Genomic DNA, 18,177 nt, shown 5'->3' with positions numbered 1-18,177 from the left:
TGTGTGTGTGTGTGTGTGTGTGTGTGTGTGTGTGTGTGTGTGTGCCTATAGCTGCGCGAGTGAACCGCGCAAACACAATAACGTGCGTTGAATCAGGCATGGATACCATGTGCATGCCATCCAAACCGTGGCACCAAATAGCGAGTTGCAATGCGCTGGGCTTTCCGACATCGCCCGTATCTCTTATGAGTAAAATTCTATTTACGTTTGGTTTGCGCCATGGTGCAACATTACCATTCACCTTTTGAAATATATGTGAACATTTGGAATTCTTTAAACCAACGTCAAACACTCCCACCCGTTATGGCCTCATGTGACCAGAACGACGCCCTTCTCAACGTCTCACGAAAACGCGAAGCATGGATATCCCGGCACGGTATAAACTCTCATGACGAGTCTGGGCTCCGAACGTCCATCGGTCGACATCCGAGGAATCACTTCGTGCGCTGTAAATGTTCATGCGTCAAATCCAAGGCGTTGTAGCTATTTAAAGGGAATGCTTTCAACCAGGCACGAGACTCGAATGCTAAGGGAAATCAACGACACCACGTGCTTACGTGAGTGAGCTGCATCACCAGCTGGGCGTTGAAGCGCAGCCAGCCGTCCGTCGAAAGGTCGGGCGTACGACACCCGTCCGCGGAATGCCCATTAACAAGAGTGCCTATCTTGGTCGCTGGTAATTCATTTGCATGGGACGGAGAACGGAAAGAGGACTCCCTCCGGAGCTTTAAAGGCAGGAAGCGAGAAGCTCGGCAGACTCCGGAGACGCGGGGCCCGACACGGCGACGAGGCCAGCGCTGAGTGGCTGAGTCCCAAGCGGCTCGTTAGGACCTGCCGGCCAGAGCAGGACAGTGTGTCGGAGTAGGATGGCCGGCCGGCCGACGGTTTTGGCGTAGCCTGGTGGCACAGGCGCCGTCGGACAGACCAGCGCCGTGTGGTGGCCGAGGCGCCGCCGGACAGACCAGCGCTGTGTGGTGGCCGGCCCATGTTGCTATTGGCCCGGCTCCAATGGCAGCTGGGTGGGACTTCTTGCGGTTCTGTGCGCGATTCATGGACTCAGGGTGGCACCAGTCATGTTGTCTATTTCACCTTGTCTGATGAAAGGTGTGCATTCCACCGTGCTTCCCGTCGTTTGGAGAAATCATCAAAATTCACGGCTCCAAACTTCAAGTGGAAAATTGACATTAGACGTCAAGCTAGGTTGGACGACAAAGTCTGGGATATATGCAATACCCGGCAATTTAACGATATTTTGGGCGTTAGTGAGCCGGAACGCAATTGCAATACATTCAGTAATTTGTTCGTTGGTCCGTATAAAAACTAATGTCGATGTCCGGATTTCCGCACACTTCCAAATGCCAAAACTTGCAAGCAATATCCGCAGCTTCTGATGGCCGCGCAAACGGCGACAGGCTTGCGGTCACTGGCAGCCTCAGCTTAGCAGGATTGTTCTGCAATCCGACCTCCCTTTTCGTGACACAATGCCACAAACAGAGGTCTATATACCCTCCGCCGACCGAAGCGGATGTCTTAAATGCCAGTCCCAGCGTAGTAGCCTGCGGGACGGCCTCAGACGGCCAGCCGAGACAGCTGGGTCGACCGTGCCGTCAGTTCTCGAGCAGTTTTGCGGTACGGCCACGCCTCGCGCCAATCAGCTGATTGATTCATGGACGCTCCGCCGTGAAAATGTGGCTGCTGGCCGGAGCGTGGACCCAGCACGCTGGGATTTACACTGCTCTAACCGGAGATGAAGGGAAACAATCTTTCCGAAGATATCGATCTCATTTTGCCATAGCAGCCAAGGGTCTCTGCCTCTGTACTTCAGCCTTTGAACTGCTAAACGTCAGTCAAGCGAACTGCCCCAAGGGCGTCATTTGTATTCTCGGAACGTTCAGCACTAAGTACCCACATCCTTCAGTTCACTCGGCTCTACGTAGCGGAGAAAGAACCAAAGCAAGCAATCCTTGCTTTCATCGGGAAAACAAAATATGTCCACGCCACTCACAATATCATCCTGCCGACATCTCTGCTGTTCTGTGATGCGGGCAAACATTTTCTAAGGGCGCGCACAAAGCAGAAACGTTTCTTGCGTTTGTCATGACTCTGCAATCAATGAACGCTACATTTCCGCACCCCAACAGAGCATGCATGGCATGGTAGCGACACGCATGCTCTCGTGAAAGGTCCATGCGTATTCAAAGGGCCATTTCCGCCTGTTATCTTAAAGTTTAGCTTACACGTGTATCGTGAAATAGGTATGAATTTGACTGTTAGGTGCGACTTTTCAAATGAGTGCTCTAAAGCTCAAATATGATATTGGAAAGATCGGTTGTCCTTACTTTTTGCGGATTTTAATCGAACTCATGGTCAGCACCTTTTCAAGTGTGCATGTAGTTTGAATATGTTTCAATTATATTCGACACAACAATCACGTTCAGTCAGTCCGGTGACAGATTAGCAACGCCAGTTAGCAATATGGTTGTCTGTGGTAGCGGAAGCTAGTTGAAGAAAGTAGCCTTAAACTATTTTTATAAGCCTCACTCCGTAGCAGCCGCTCTGACCGTGGCTTTCTGTGCCGAAGATTGATGACTCTACGGAGCGCACCGCAAAAATAGCAATGCTTCAGTGGGCTCGATGAGGGCGTTTGGTGGGAACGAAGGCCCCAGGCCAGCCATTCCTGTTATTAAGAATGATTTTTATCAGAGTTCAGTGCGCACCGACGTGGTGAATAGCTTTGAGTTGTTTTAAAGCCATGATACAGGCCAATGGCAGCTTATGGCGAGCGGTCTAACTAACAAGCGGGAGCCATCAATCGATCGAGGCCTTGTGACTCACGCAGGCGTGCTCCAAAAATACCAGGAGCCGTAAGGTGTGGCCCGGATGTTACTAGAAGCAGATGTTCACGTCTGAGTCAAGGCAAGCGTGCATTCTTTACGACGAACGCCAGGCAGCCTTCTTGGCAGATGGTTCTCCAGGGCGCTCTCACGCTGCCAACGAGAAATGCGTTTTTCGACGAAACGCACGCCGCAGCACACTGCGTTTCAATCTCAGGACGATTTGGAAGTGCAGCACAGCCTGATGCGTTCTTGTTATTGAAAGGCGCTGCGTGTGGATGCCCGACTGACCGGCTCGGCACTCAGCTGCGGTGTGTTTATCGTTGGCAGACGTGACGTCACGCGCCGCTGGACGGTGGCTTCGGTCCAAGAGCCGGGAATAGTCATCGCCGCCGGGCAGCCAGCTCGAGCTTCGGGCCGGCCGTAACGGGCGCGCAGCACCCGAGCCGAAACAAAGGGCTGCCAACGAGCGGCGAGGCCGCGGCAAGAACCGCCAACTATCTCGGCAACAGGGGCAAGAACTGCCAAAGTCCTACCCGGCGAGAAAGTGGCTACGAGGGATCTGAGTTGGGAGGCAAGTGAGCCCGAGGCCGACGAAAAAAGGATGACCAGGCCCAGAACTGGCAGCTGGACTGACGATGACAGGCATCACTGCTGGTAAGTTAATGGTTAACACCTGCAGAAACATCCTGCTGCGAGTTGACAGCCGTCTGATTAATGAACTCCGAGTAGCGACGGTCAAAACAAGGGGGGCGAACATCAATATCATGTGAATGGGCACGTCTACCAAGGGCCTACGGCGTGTGGAGCAGTGAACAGCGGATCAGCACCATCATGAATAATCAACGAACGGTCAGCAAGCCCGGTTATGAATTGCGAGCCGGCACGAGCCGGAATAGTGCGCCAGTTCCGCGTGGTGCCGGCAGGCATGACGGCCTGAAACTCCGTGCGATACGAAAAGAAAACCGGCGAAGGAGAAGAAAAGGAGAGAAGAGGTGGATGAGCGAGGCTATCCATACAAATAAGGCCATACATTTCATATGGGTTTCAATAGAAAGCCATATGAAATGCCGGATTATGGGACCATGGAACGGCGCTCTGACTGGCCAACACACGACCCGGTGATAACCGACGGTCGGAGCGATCAACAATCGACCGTCAGAGGCCTGAGCTGTGCACCTGGGAGGACTGACCGAGCATCTGTCATATGACGAGCATGCATTCAAGCATATTAGGTGACCTATTTAGGTGTCTTAGTGCACGTGTAACTGGCATTGCCTTTGTAATTTGGCTGCCCCGCATCGGAAGCTGGGTCCACCAATCATCTCAGCTTGCCTGGTAGGCTGTGAACACCAGCCGCCCGCAAGCCACGTCTTGACTACAGTGGGAAGGCACTGTACCGCGCTCGTAGTTCTACGGTGGGGTGCATCGATCTGTTAAAGGTGACATGATGATGAAGAACACTTTGGAGCCCACTTCCGTCGTTGAGAGCCTATGTTGAAGTGGGCTTATTCGTGTGAGTGCATCAGCACGAGAATGGACCGCGGCAGGTTGCAATATTGCTCCACTTGAGGCATACAGGTGGTGCAACTATGTGTATCTGGAGGTGACCTTGAACACCGATCACATAGATGCATGCAGTTCTGCGATCTTTTAAATTAGCTCATTTCAACCAGCTCCGCACAGCTTCAGAGCTTTCCCAACGTTAAGGTGTGTTTTTAGAGAGTATCGAACTTTAAAGCCAGTCTTTGCTGCCTTTCGCAAGGCTTCGTGCGGCCCCGGGAACACTGTCGGTTGTCAGCCTCCGTGTCATACAAACTGAGGTGCCGAACGGAACGCGTCTTCACGTCCAGCACCCAGTCACAGTAATCGCCTGCGTCACGTCACGTTACAAGGCGCGCAACCCAGCATTCTGTTCGGCCAAAATTGCCAATGCTTCCCAAACATTTTCAAACAGTGATGAAATATTCATCTCCAGATGCACCGGCAGATGGGATCAAGGCATGCATGATACCATCGAATCAAATAACCACATATGCACCGCCCTACAGGACAAACCAGAAAATGCCAGGCCTCCGCAGACCAATGACCGGACAGATTTTTATGTTCTAACTCTTTGGCCATTGCTAATAGCATTTTAGTCTATGCCTTTAGTATGTGTTTTTTTCATACTGCACCTTTTAGTCTGAAATTTGAAACGCGGTCATGACCTGAAACCGTAAAAGACACGTTATGGAGTGTTTCCAATACACTGATATTGATAATAATGATACTGATACGAGACCACACAGAACCACTTCCAAGGAACTAATCAGATCGCCAAATGATGCCAGTTAAGCACCGCACTGTGGGCCTTTTTGAGACACGGATATCATTCTAAAGTGAGCACCCCATCCTTGGGAAATATTTCAAAAAACATACTTTAGTTTAGGATCAGCTAAGTCTAATAATAACACTCGGTAGTGTCACTGCAGCACTGTCGAGACATCACAAGGATATTCACTTTAATCATTGTCGAGTCCATATCACACTAGCCCCGTTCACAACGCACAACTTGTGTAACTACCCCACGTCACCGTCGGCAGGTAGCTTACTTGGTCTAATTTCAGCTCTAACTGGATTTTGCACACGTTTAGATTAATCGGTTACAGAAAAGGAACTTTCCGGTAAATTGAAACAACATACAGCTCTTTACCAAAAATTAAGTTATTGTCGTTCCACAAGTTCCGTCCTGAGAGGTTTCAATTGTGATATTGTAGCCAACTATGAAATATGCTAGTAATACTTAGGCAGCGGCCGTGATTTCTTGTCAAGGTTAAAGACGCAGGCCTGTTCGCGTTGAGTTGACCATGGAGACGACTTTGTACTTAATTTGTCGGATAAAGCTTCGTTGTGTAACAAATGCTGTGCAAAAACACCAAAATAATACGTTTTCACGTCAAATGTTCTCGTGATGGCGCTCACTACTGTGTTTTACCTCCCGCTATTAGCAAAAAATATGTTGTCCCTAAACCAGCTGTTGTCGAGTTGTCGAGTTCGGACACGCGGGCGCTCTGCTTCCGAGGGGGTCATGAGGTGGGCGAGCGGAGGGTCGGTGATGCAGGGTATGTGTGCGGAGTTTGAATTCCCACCTGAATAATTATTCCCGTGCGGTATGCCTAGGGCACGAAGTGGATGATTAAAAGGCGTAAGTAAGCCTTAGGTAAGCAATGGGGTCCCGCGGTACTCCATACAAGGTCTCAATAGCAAATCCTAGAAGACTGGAAGTCCTCCGTTAAGCTGAGGTTTCAGAAATGTCCTCCTAATTTCAATAAAAATTTCGACTTTGAACACCATCCAACTGATATTCGAGCACCAAGGAAGGTGCATACTACGTAAATAGCCAGCCAGCATCCTCTGTTTATGTGACCGACAGTCTGCCAGCAATATCAGCACAATAGGTAGTTCATTGAGGCAAGCAAGGCACTGATAAATTTAAAATTATTTTTAAATTACGTACCACACGATCACTTGCCATCACGTTGCAAACCAAATCATACCTAAACGCAGACAAACATCGATGCTCTTGTTTCGCAACCCCTGCTGCCGTCAGCTTTCGCAACGAGAAAAACCGTAATAAAAAACCGTATGACGCAAGACACACGCCAAGCCGGGGCAACAGAACACGCAAAGTTTTCTCCGCTTCATCCGTAGTCGATCGCATTATTGGAGCTACCTTTTCATTTTCCTCGGAGATCGATCGAAAACGTGACCCACCTAGGTAGCTCGCGACCTGGCCACTATCGGGTGACGCTGGCCAGCGCAGACGCGCAGGGGTGCCAGTAGACCCAGGCTAGTTGGGGGAGTGAAATTAAGGGGAGTTTTAGATAACAAATTTTGCTGCACAACCCACGGACATTTTAGCATCTGAACATTTTAGTTTGGCATTAAGAAAAAACATTTTATGAAACAAATTTTATCGCATTGCTACACTTGTCAGCAAGGCGAACCTAGAATCGTCCATGAAGTCATCCAGGTAGCGTACAGGAGCTGCGCGTTGTGGACAGGGCTTCTGTTGATTTCTGTAACAGCACTACGCTTTTTCCTGCAGTCTCGGCCACTGTCGTCATGACGATGACCGCGGGCACCTCTACTGGTGTGAATAAAAGAACATTTGTGATTTGTCCGGTACGCAAGGGCCTGTTACCGAAAAGTGCATTGGTTCAAGTTTGAACCAGTGCGTGACATTGATCATGTGATACTCCTATCCGCAAAGCCAAAGTCCTCGAAAAGGGCCACTATGGTGAACGCAACAGGGAGAAATCAAAGCCATAGTATAACGTTTGTTGAATTCGGGGATAACAGCTACATGATCGCATATCTTTTTGTCTAAATAAAGTGTATCAAGCTTTCGTAAGTTTTATTACACAAACATGTTGGCATGTTAGTGTGTTGCAAACAGTATAGAGCACACGCGTTGGAAAGAGCAAGGCAATTAAATGTATTGCTTTCATAGTGGTGACCAGGGAGTCAGATGGGATTTCTCCCGTAGGACCGCCTACTTCAAAAAGAAATTCTGAGCTATTCAGAAGGATTCCGAGAAAACTAGTATTGTGGATCAAGTTGTACGCGTCTGACGAAACAATAAGTGAAAAACAAAAAGGAAGGAAAGTTAATGAAGGCCTGACGGAGGCTCTGATTCTTTAACGAAGGCGCTGACGCTTTTCAGCGGAAGATAAATTAAAGCGTAAAAAGCCTGTCCGATCCCGAATGTTTCTGGTGTCCGGACTCGATCGGCCTCAGTGCTGAGGTGAACAATAGGTGAGAAGAAACCACTTCAGATCTCTCCACCCCTGCACATGTGAACAGACCAGTGAATGAAACAATAAATCTCATCAGACCACGCCCAGGGCAATCCCCTCAACAGGCCAGCAGACCAGACCAGACCAGACCAGACAGACCGCGACAGGCCACGCCCACCAGCCGCCCAGATCAGCGAACCCAACCGGCCGCCGCGCTGCGTCCCCGATGTCGGAGGCGGCCGCGGCGCGAGGTGCGAACCCCAGCCCACCTGTGGTCATGACGATCCGGCTGTGGACGCCACTGCCGCCGTCAGCTCTGTTCTGGCGCTGCCGCCGGCAGGACCCGTCGACACTGGCCGGCCACCCCGCTCTGCAGCCCCTCGGTTTCCGTCGTCAGCCGGGATATTTCCGGACCACCCTCCTGTGCGCCGTTAGCCGTCCGCCAACGTTCCAAAAGCGTGCCGCGCACCAGCTAAGCCCGGCCGAGGGCAGGGCCAGACTGGCCTGCGAGGACGCAGTACGGTCCACAGCAGGCCAGCCCAGCCGACAGCCTCGCCGTGCGTCAAACAAAGCGACGTTGTGTCGCCAGCTGTGTAAGTAGGCGACGATGGCGCAATCGGATGCGTTTTTGCCCGCTTATAAGGTTTGCAAGGGAGGTGAACGCTCGAGAGAGTGCAGAGTGAAATTTACAAGGATATTAACGAGGTTCCTTGCTGTGTTGGCGAAAAATGGGCCTCCGACGGGGAAGGCTTGGGATGACCGTCATGTTCCTACTTTCTGCTCCCAAAACCGCTTCCGTCCGCTTCCATCCAGTCCCATCCAGTTTCATGCAGTTCCACGCAGTCTCATCTGTCTCCCCCGTGCCCATGGCTTTATCTACCTCTCATGTCAGGAGCCAGATCGTGATCCTTAATAGTAAAAAAAGATATGATACCTTTCCGATTGGACTTTTTGCCGTTCAAATTTTTTCCTTTAGATTTTTTGCCCGGAACTTGTGGAGAGGCCTAAGGAAGAACTAGACATTAGTCAGTGGAACTTAACCATGCGTTATTCTGTTCTGGTACCATTTCAAATGATCAAAACACAAAATGATCTAGCATGACAGAAGTTCTGGAGTCCAGTCCTCACCGACCCCAGTGATGGTTACGTCTAAAGTAGCAGTGACCCATGGTAGCAGATAAAGGATTCGTCCAAATGAAGTCACAACTGCAAATATGTTAAGCAGTCGTACTACGAACTAAGCAAGTTCGATATTGATCTAGACGGGTCTGCGATGATACTACGCCTACTCTATTAAGGTGTTCAATGCCTCAGCGGCGAAGATCACAGATGTCGCTCTAGGGCCGCACCACAGATAACTGTCTCGCCCATACAGGCACCACCGGCACTTGAAATCCTAACGCTAAATACAGTCAACTTAACCCCCTCCCCTCAGTGGTAGCAGGGAGGCCTGTCCTCGCAGGGAAACCCAATGCTCAGATTATATTTTGATTTTGGTTTGGTTTATGGTCATGATTTGCCACGTTGTGTCTAGCGACATAGCGTCTTGGAAAGTTGAATTCCTCAATATTTCTTGCGCTAAAACCACTTGCTTTTTTGAAAAGTACTCTAAATTCAAATATGCAAGCGCAGGCATGCAAGTACAAAAAAGAGGATGGGCTGTCTCGGATTCTCGAGCACGGGAACTCAAAGTATGTATAACGCATATAGCATCTTTCTCATTTGATCAGTGCAAGCAATACACACCAATCGGTTTACATCAGTGGAAAAATATACTACGTTTCTATAACAGCCGGTTTCAATCACCACACATCACCTTTTAGATATAAACAGTTTCCTTCACGTGCTCCTTACTCGATAGGAGCCATCACTAAATGGTGTTGATGGACGAATGCCGCACTGGGATTTGGTCACGTGCTTTATAGCATACCACATGTTGTTGAGAGAAGAGTGACTGTCCCTTGCCATGCCAAACGACTTCGCGCACATGCACGCACCTTATGCAATGCTCGGCGCGTAATCCACAGCCCAGATCCGTGATCTCTTTAATAACATCACAGTCTTCGTATCAGCTTAGAAATATCAATCTTCACAACTTCCCAAAATCCGTACAAATGACAATCCAGGTCAACTCCATCAGTGGACATCTTTCCGCCAGTCGTGTTCCTCTCTGGCCGGGTTAGGGGACCCTGACAGCGATGCCACACCGTACCACTCGGGAGTGGCGAACTGGAAGTGACTCCTTGCCCCTCCCCCTTCTCTCGGCCCGAACATTAGGCGGTGTCAGTCAGATTCAAACAATGACGTCCCCTCATTTCTCAGAAAGCGTACACCGGAACGAAACAGCGTATCGATCGTCTCCGCCCATCCAGAGTTGCCAGCTGGAAGGGAGTGTTCCACATTTGTACGCGGTTTTAAACTGAAATAGCCATTTTAAAGATCATTCGGTGCAGTTCACAGTTCTGTTCTTCTTAAGACCTAAAACTCCCTATAGTTGAGCTACGCGTCCGCGCGTGCAGACTATTTAGCGCAAACTATTTCGAGATCACTCAGGCATGCATAAAGCCGTGGCAACGTCATTCAAAGCTTGTCACTCCACAGGCCAGGCAGCGTTCAAGGCCAGAAAAAAATATTCATCCAGTCGTTCGAATCTGGCGCACACATGAGCGTGATTTCCAAACATAGTGGACGTCGATTGGCTCTCAAATAATGCTGAACAAGGTGTGCAAGCTCCAATTACGAAGAACGTTTTGTGCGCCTAATATAAGAGGGCGGAGGCGGTTTCTTTACTTGACGGAAGTAGGACTTATAATGGAGGACTTGAACGCCAAGGCCGAGCATGTGAAGGCAAGTTAATATCTTAAACTAACGGAAAGATAAACAAGAATACCACGAGAAACGGCGAAAACAGGAGTGCATTGCGATTGTTGGCCTAGCGCACACTTTGAACCGGTGCTGCCATCTTTCAGTGAGTTTGAAGCATTACAGGTAAGTGGCAATTTTCGCACGGCTAGTTTGGCATTACCTCAACGTCATACAACGTTCCATGACACATTCAAACAATTACGTATTGAGGAGCATATTTATTAAGTGGAGAAATTGTGTTGTGTAGGGCAGTCTTTTCCATCAAAAGTAGTCTTATAGTTATAAGTGAGCTTATTTAATCATATTTCAAGCTTGCTTCCATATCTTCAAATGTGGAACATACCCTCTAACCATCATGCTGTCCACATCACTGAAAGTCGTAACCTGGCGTCGACACACATACTTCACGGATGTCGGCGCCAACCACTGCAGCCGCACGCCACGGATCTCATCCCGGTTCTTGAGAACTACTCGCATGGATATCACACGGCAAGCACCAACCCCACCGTTGCAGTGCAGGTTTGGCGCGTTCAGGTCACAGCATTTAAGAATCATGGGGCTGGCGTGGAAGCGGCTGACGGCACGCTGCACGGCCAGGCACCAGAACGCGAACTTCCCCCATACCAGCACCTCCACCGCCACCTCCATCCCCGCTGTGCTGAGGGTGATGCCAGCAGTTCTATTGAAGCGGCGCACCATGCGCGTCTGGTGCGTGACGAACACCAGCAGCAGCAGCGAACGCAGGCCCTCCGCAGACGTCTAGAGTTCACAGCTTTTGATGCCCCGTGAAATGCCCCTTTTCTGAGTACTCAATACATGTGTGGTTTTTTTAAAGAAATCAAAGGGATCGGATTTTTCATGTCGTAGATTATTATTACTTTTTATTTGTATATACATTTTTGTGTATACATATTTTTATTTGTATGTATAATACACATTACGCTAGAAACTGATCATTTCCGGACATTTATGAGTTATCTTTGAACTAGCTAATGTCACCAAGCAATTGGCACCAGTTTACCCTGCATTGCATTCGTTATCTGGGAATGTGTCACTTATGCTTGCTTTTTACTTTATCACGTGATCTCCCACGAACGGAACGCCGGCTCGGCCCCTTATTTTCACCTGAAAGATTTGTCTGAATTATTGTGCAAATTCATTCGAACCGGTTTTAGATCGGTTTCAACATGTTAGGTTGCTCTGCTTATCTCTCATCACACGTTATATTTGTGCATGACGAGAAAAGATCCGGCACGCAGTCACGTGTAGACACCACAGTTTTCGATGTTTCGTGAGCAGCCGAGAAATGGTCTCCTGTCTCATATAGTCTACACTGAAGCGTTAAAAAAGGAAAAGGGGTCCGAATTTTCAAGTCGTTGGACTTCGTGTTGAAGCGGACAAGAAATGCTGCATTTCGCCGGAAGCTTATTATTTTCAGACATTTCTAACTTTATCTTGCAAACTGGGTTGCATTCGATCGAGCATATGACACCACATTCGGCATTGCATTTGCTATCTGAAAACATGTCACTTATACTCGCTTGTAGAACCTCATCACATGACTTCACATGACCTGAACTCCAGGTCAGCCGCCTTATCTTTTGCCTAAAAGCTTCGATTCAAATTGCGCGTACGTTCAGCTAAAACAGGCTTATATCGGCTTCAGTAGGCTAGGTTACTCTCCTTAACCCTCAGCATGCGTTACATTGGCACGCGAAGAATATCAATCGGAAATGAGGTGACGTCTAGAATTCAGGTGGCGTCCAGAGTTCACAGTTTTTTTATTTCCGAACAAATCCGAGAGATACTCTTGTTGCCGGGGATATTCCATACTTGTAGTGTTCAGAATGTTCCTGGTCGTTAGGTCTCGTGCTTAAGTCGATGTGAAATAGTTCATTATGCGAAAAGTGATTAGTTTATAAGAAAATCAGAAATACCTTTCGATCCGTTCAGGTTTGACTATTTCGAGTTTTTCTGGGGTTGCATGATAGCTGAGTAATATGTAGTCGTGTGTACAATATGCATTATGTTTGTCCACATTTAACGGCTGACATGTTATGACCTCTGGAGGTGAAGCCGCTGGCAGGGACTAAAAACCACCCCGTGAAGCAGACACGCTCGTTCTCCAAAACCCCTTTCGATTGCTTCGAAACCTTCACCAACCGATTCAGTGAATGAGATGAGCAATGGCGCGGCAATATCGAAACCTGAGCCAGAGTGAAGCACCTCAAAAACGCGAATGAAAAAATGTCACGTACAAAAGCAGACAACTCAGCTCTCGGAACGTAACTGACCGATCGCTACGAAACTTTACTTTTGGATGCGTCACCCGATTCGCTGTTGAGGTTGATAATTCGGTGACCCCACGTCACATCAAAAGTCATCAAATTTCACAAACTCCAAAATTCTTGCCTGCAGAGAACTCATATCTCAGAGCTGATAACTCCGATCGTGCCCAAGCCCGCACCATTCGATGAGACTTGCCCTGCAGTTGCGATGTGTGCCATAAAGCTGCCGGCCCATGGAAATCGCGACGTCGGTCTCATTTATCGTGACATTTATCGTGGCATTATCGTGACCTCAAATTACGCACAGGCATGCTCAAAGCTCGTGCTTGAAAGCATTGTATAGTCAACGGCTGATTCAGGACATTGCTGAACGCACCCTGACAAGGACTGGTTCGCCTTACCAATTAAGATGTTCGACCCTGTTTCGATCCAACCCAGTGTGCAAATGGCACACAAGAATGAAAGCCCACAACCGTTTCCTTCCAGATGATATAGCTCGTAATGACAAGTAATGTCGATTTCGTAAATATTTAAGGCTTGGTCAAGTTGATAGGGAAAGAGCAACGTAGTATTCAGCTATAATGCTAAAATAAACAGAAAACATGCTGATTGTCTCAGCGCACTTCCCGGTTTGTAATGCTGTCAGACTGCACGTCATGGGTTATGTAGTCCGCCATCTCACATGTAGTGCAGAAGTGGCGTATTCACGGGACAAAAATGATTGTCGTTTAGAAACTGGCCCTTATGTCAATGAGTTCGTAGCGTATTGTATTCATGTCAATGCCGCGCAAACATGATATCATCAAATCAATTCCGTGAGCTCACGACGGCCTATCTTAATCACAGCGTATCTCCCGTTTTTATGTGAATCCCCGGGTTGGACCAGCCGCACGTGCGCCTTTGCTAATGTTCACGTTCTGGCCGCTGCCCCTGCCGAAACTGCTCGATGCGTCACAAAGGCGTTTACGTAAGGTGTCTGCGCATCTTGGGCTACCTTTGGTACAAATTTTGTTAAAATCGAAGGGGTTGTCGATTTCTGCTGAATGTGAATTTCACACTGTTGCTATCTGCAGAGATGTACAATCCAAGTTGGATGGTGTGTTCAGGGTGTGAACAATAAAATATGCTTACTAGGTGCACTGAACCAAACACCACCCATGTAAACCATCTGGAATGCATATACTAAATTTGTACATACATGGAAATAATAATCTACCCGCTGGCGTGTAGTCCTGCACTGTCATGGGCAAGAGGCCTCGCATTAGCTTCCCCAAATCCTATGTAAGCACATGTAGCAGTAAATCCAAGGTGGTCGCCATGGTCTGCCGAAAACGATTTCATAAGCGCGTGCGATTCAGCCTGAAGACCCACGTTAGACGACACAACGCGGGACTGTACGAGAGGCGCGGCTGAGACGGACCAGCAAAATTGACAGAAACCGTATACGGTGCGTCGGCGTGCCAATTGCATGAGCGTCAAATGAGTTTTGGGACTGGACTGCGGTGTGCCCACTTCACCATTTCTAAATTTTGCCGCTTCAACGTGCTTTTTTATTCCGGACGAATGCAAACCTGCAACCTTTGGCATGCAGGCTCAGGACCACGAGCAATGAACTGAAAAAACAGTCCACTCAAGATTTGATGGATCAAAAAGTCCAACAGTTTGAAATTTGACCGTTGAAATATTCTCGTATTCCGAACTGCAGTGAATACAAAGCTGACTATTGTTTACTCAGTACCATAGCTAGGAGCTCACAAACAGCAGCTACCCCCACGTTTGCGTGGTTAAGTGAGCACCAAAATGATTTTCTCGAATAGTCTTGAGACCGGATTCCCAAGTCGTACATCGTCGTAAATCCCAGAGGATTGCTCTGTTTAGAACCACCATGTTGTACGAAATTGGCTGCAAATGGCAGCCAAATTCGACCAACCGACGCACGAAATACCGGGGCGTATCAACCTGGAGCTTTGAATACCAATATCCATGAAACGAAGACCGTTTTCACAACACACCTCTACTGAGAGAAGTACCATCTATTTCCTCACGGATCCATAAGCAGCTAATCGTACCTTATTTATGCAACATCCAAGCGGCGTCCGACTATCCGCACATAGTAGGACACAATCATGTGTGGGAGTATACACACGGCGAACAGTAATGTATACTACATATGTCAGGACCATGGTTAGCTCACAAACGGCTGTATAAAGAGGCTGGCAATACGCTTGTGCATACTGGTCCGTGAGGGCCAGCAGCAACAAATATCACGATTCCACGCCACATTTCCTCAATCTCTACCTGTTGCATCTCGAAGGCAGGTAGAATGCATCCAGTTTGAGAAGCGACCCGTTGGCACGTGAGCCTTGCTGAAAACAACCTCCACGCGTAGAATTACCACCAGAATACAATCACGCAGTTATTAATTCGTAGCATCGCGGATTCGCGTGAACCTGCCAAGCCGGGCCAGCGACGGGGCAGCGGACAGCAGTTCCACCTGCAGCGGCTGGGCAGCGGACAGCAGTTCCACCTGCCGCGGCGGGGCAGCGGACGGCAGTTCCACCTGCCGCGGCGGGGCAGCGGACGGCAGTTCCACCTGCCGCGGCGGGGCAGTGGACAGCGGCGCCACTTAACGACCGTGGACCGAGCGTGACCCGCGCTACTCTCCAGCCACACGGTGGACCGTCAGTCCACATCCGTCACCAGAGCCAGCACACAGCTGCCACACCAGACTGAACAGCCCGCACTGTCCCTCCCCGGTCAGGCAGCCCGATGGATAGCAATCCCCTATCCACCACCAACGGCACAACACAGCCGGTACAGCAGAACCGAGTGTTCACCCGCACGCGGGAGTTCCGTGCGCCGGGTTTCTGAGGTTCTGAGCCGTGACTGACACGGCTACGTCTTCTTGACGCGCTTGGCGGCGGGTGGGGCGGGCAGCGCGGGCCCGGCCGGGCCGCGCGCCGGACGCTTGCGGTGCTTGGCGTCGTCCGGGTCCGCGTCGTCACCGGTGTGCGCGCGCAGCCGTTCCTCCAGCCGCGCCAGCTTGGAGGCCAGGTCGGCGATTAGCAGATCCTGGGCAGAGAGCTTCTCAGCCTGGTCGTTCAGCTGCTGCCGCAGCTCGGTCAGCGACTGGCCCTGAGTGCTGGAGCGGGACCGCTGGGCCGACACCTGGCGAGAGACGTACTGATGACGTCACAATACCGCAGCTGGGTCAGCGACTGACGCTGATACATGCTCTCTAACCAGTCACCACACACGAGCGTGTTTTCGTTCGCTTCTGGGTCTCGGGAGCGAGACACTAGACAGGACGGACCTGCTGCAACTCGGGTCTGGCAGCCAGGCGCGGAAAGGGCCCGTTTGTTCAGGTGAACCTAAACGCACCGTATTCCAGCCCACCACTCTCCGGTTGCCTCTATAGCGTCACTGCAAGCCAGAGCCTGAGTCAAGCCCGCAGCCTGCCAGAGCGCCACCTATCGAGAAGACCTTGTACTAATTACCACGCGTGTGCTGAGTCTACGTCCACCCGTGAGCATATCTGCGTTTGAATTTGCAAACCGAACCTTGGATTGACGTCTTTACTTTTAGTGCGAAGACGGGCTGCACTGACCGAGGATGCATCGCTGAATGCCCAAAAGAACGTCCGCTACTTTATCTACGAAACAATGTCTACGAAGGGAATCATACGGAACACGACGCCAATCATAACGGACTGGACCACAGTATAACTGTCCTCTTTACGCAGTATACATCGTGCTTAACTGTGTGTAAACTGTTACACATGTCCATCAATTCAAGAATTTATCATGTAAACGTCAATCGTGTCCATGCCAGCCAGTATAACGGTAACTGTTTTTCCCCGGCGAGACAAAAAGCTACGCCACATCACTACAGGCTTGCCCGATGCCGGACAACTAGAGGAAGCGGGCCCACCGAGGAGAAGACAATGCGATGCACTCTGTGCCCGTCGCTGTTCAATGCTTCTCCTGCTGCTATCCAGCACAACAACGCCCAACCATCTCCTCAATTTGACCTGTGCAACGTGAGCTGACCATACAGCGTCATGACGTGGAGCTAACCATACAATACCATGACGTGAGCTGACCATACAGTGTCATGACGTGAGCTAACCATACATAAATGACGGAGCTGACCATCAACATGAGTACCATGACTGAGCTGACCATACAGTGTCATGACGTGAACTGACCATACAGTACCATGACGTGAGCTGACCATACAGTATCATGACGTTACTGACCATACAGTACCATGACGTGAACTGACCATACAGAACCATGACCTGAGCTCGACCACAGAACCATGACCTGAGCTGGCATACCGTACCATGACGTGAACTGATCATGCAGTATCATGACGTGAACTGACCAAAGTGCCATGACGTGAACTGACAATACGTACCATGACGTGAACTGACCATACAGAACCATGACCTGAGCTGGCCATACAGAACCATGACCTGAGCTGGCCAAAACCGTACCATAACGTGAGCTGACCATACAGTATAACGACGTGAGCTGACCATACAGTACCACGACGTGAGCTGACCATACAGTACCATGACGTGAGCTGACCATACAGTACCATGACGTGAGCTGACCATACAGTACCATGGCGTGAGCTGATCATACAGTACCATGACGTGAGCTGACCATACAGTACCATGACGTGAGATGACCATACAGTACCATGACGTGAGCTGACCATACAGTACCATGACGTGAGCTGACCACACAGAACCATGACATGACTGACCCAGTGTTGTCATATTTACCCCTTGGGTGACAGCGATGCCAATATGTTTTCATGATACTACACCGCGGCTTGAGGCTCACTGTCTGTTGCCCATTCCCTTGCTCAAATCAGCCAATCAGCATCGAACAATGCGACAGTCAACCCAGCAGTCGAAGCGCCTCAGGCTTTACAAATGGCCCGGACAGGTCAGGGTCTGGTTTGGGGTCAAAGGGCATCTGCTGAGCGCCAACGAATGGCGAGTGAGGACCGCCAGAGAGCCGGGATTCGGGTGGAATGCAACTTTATTTATATCCTTGCACACCCTACTAGAAAAATTTGGAATGCTCAGCATAGCATAACATACCATGACATGAGCTGAGCATAGTGTGCCATGACATGCATTGTCGACGCAGGATAATGACGTGAGCTGCCGCTACAGTATCACGACGTGGGGTGCCCATACTGTGCCATGACGCGAGCTGACCATACAGCACTGACCACGTCCAGTGGTCCCCTCCCCTTCCGCCCAGATCACAGCACGCACCTGCTGGCTGAGCTTGGCCACAGAGTGCTCCACCACGTTGATGCTCTTGTTGCGAGCCTCGATGGCGGCGCGCTGGAGGAGAGCAGGCTGCCCAGGCACGAGTGGGCCAGGTA

General features: G+C 49.8%; 1 protein-coding gene across 1 annotated transcript in view; it reads right to left on the bottom strand.

Moving 5' to 3' along the window:
* The window catches only part of LOC119094546 (thiosulfate sulfurtransferase/rhodanese-like domain-containing protein 3), a 15,312-nt gene extending 4,184 nt beyond the window's left edge, over positions 1 to 11,128 (bottom strand). Inside the window, exon 1 of the mRNA XM_037217606.1 lies at positions 10,987 to 11,128. Within this exon, the coding sequence (XP_037073501.1) occupies positions 10,987 to 11,128 (142 nt within the window). The remainder of the gene's footprint in view (positions 1 to 10,986) is intronic.
* Positions 11,129 to 18,177: the final 7,049 nt, after the last annotated feature.

The sequence above is a fragment of the Pollicipes pollicipes genome, unplaced genomic scaffold (genome assembly GCF_011947565.3).
Source record: "Pollicipes pollicipes isolate AB1234 unplaced genomic scaffold, Ppol_2.1 Scaffold_4002;HRSCAF=4701_pilon_pilon_pilon, whole genome shotgun sequence".
NCBI lineage: Eukaryota > Metazoa > Arthropoda > Thecostraca > Pollicipedomorpha > Pollicipedidae > Pollicipes > Pollicipes pollicipes.
The sequence above is the reverse complement of the archived record's forward strand: the minus strand, read 5'-3'. Positions and strand labels throughout refer to the sequence as shown.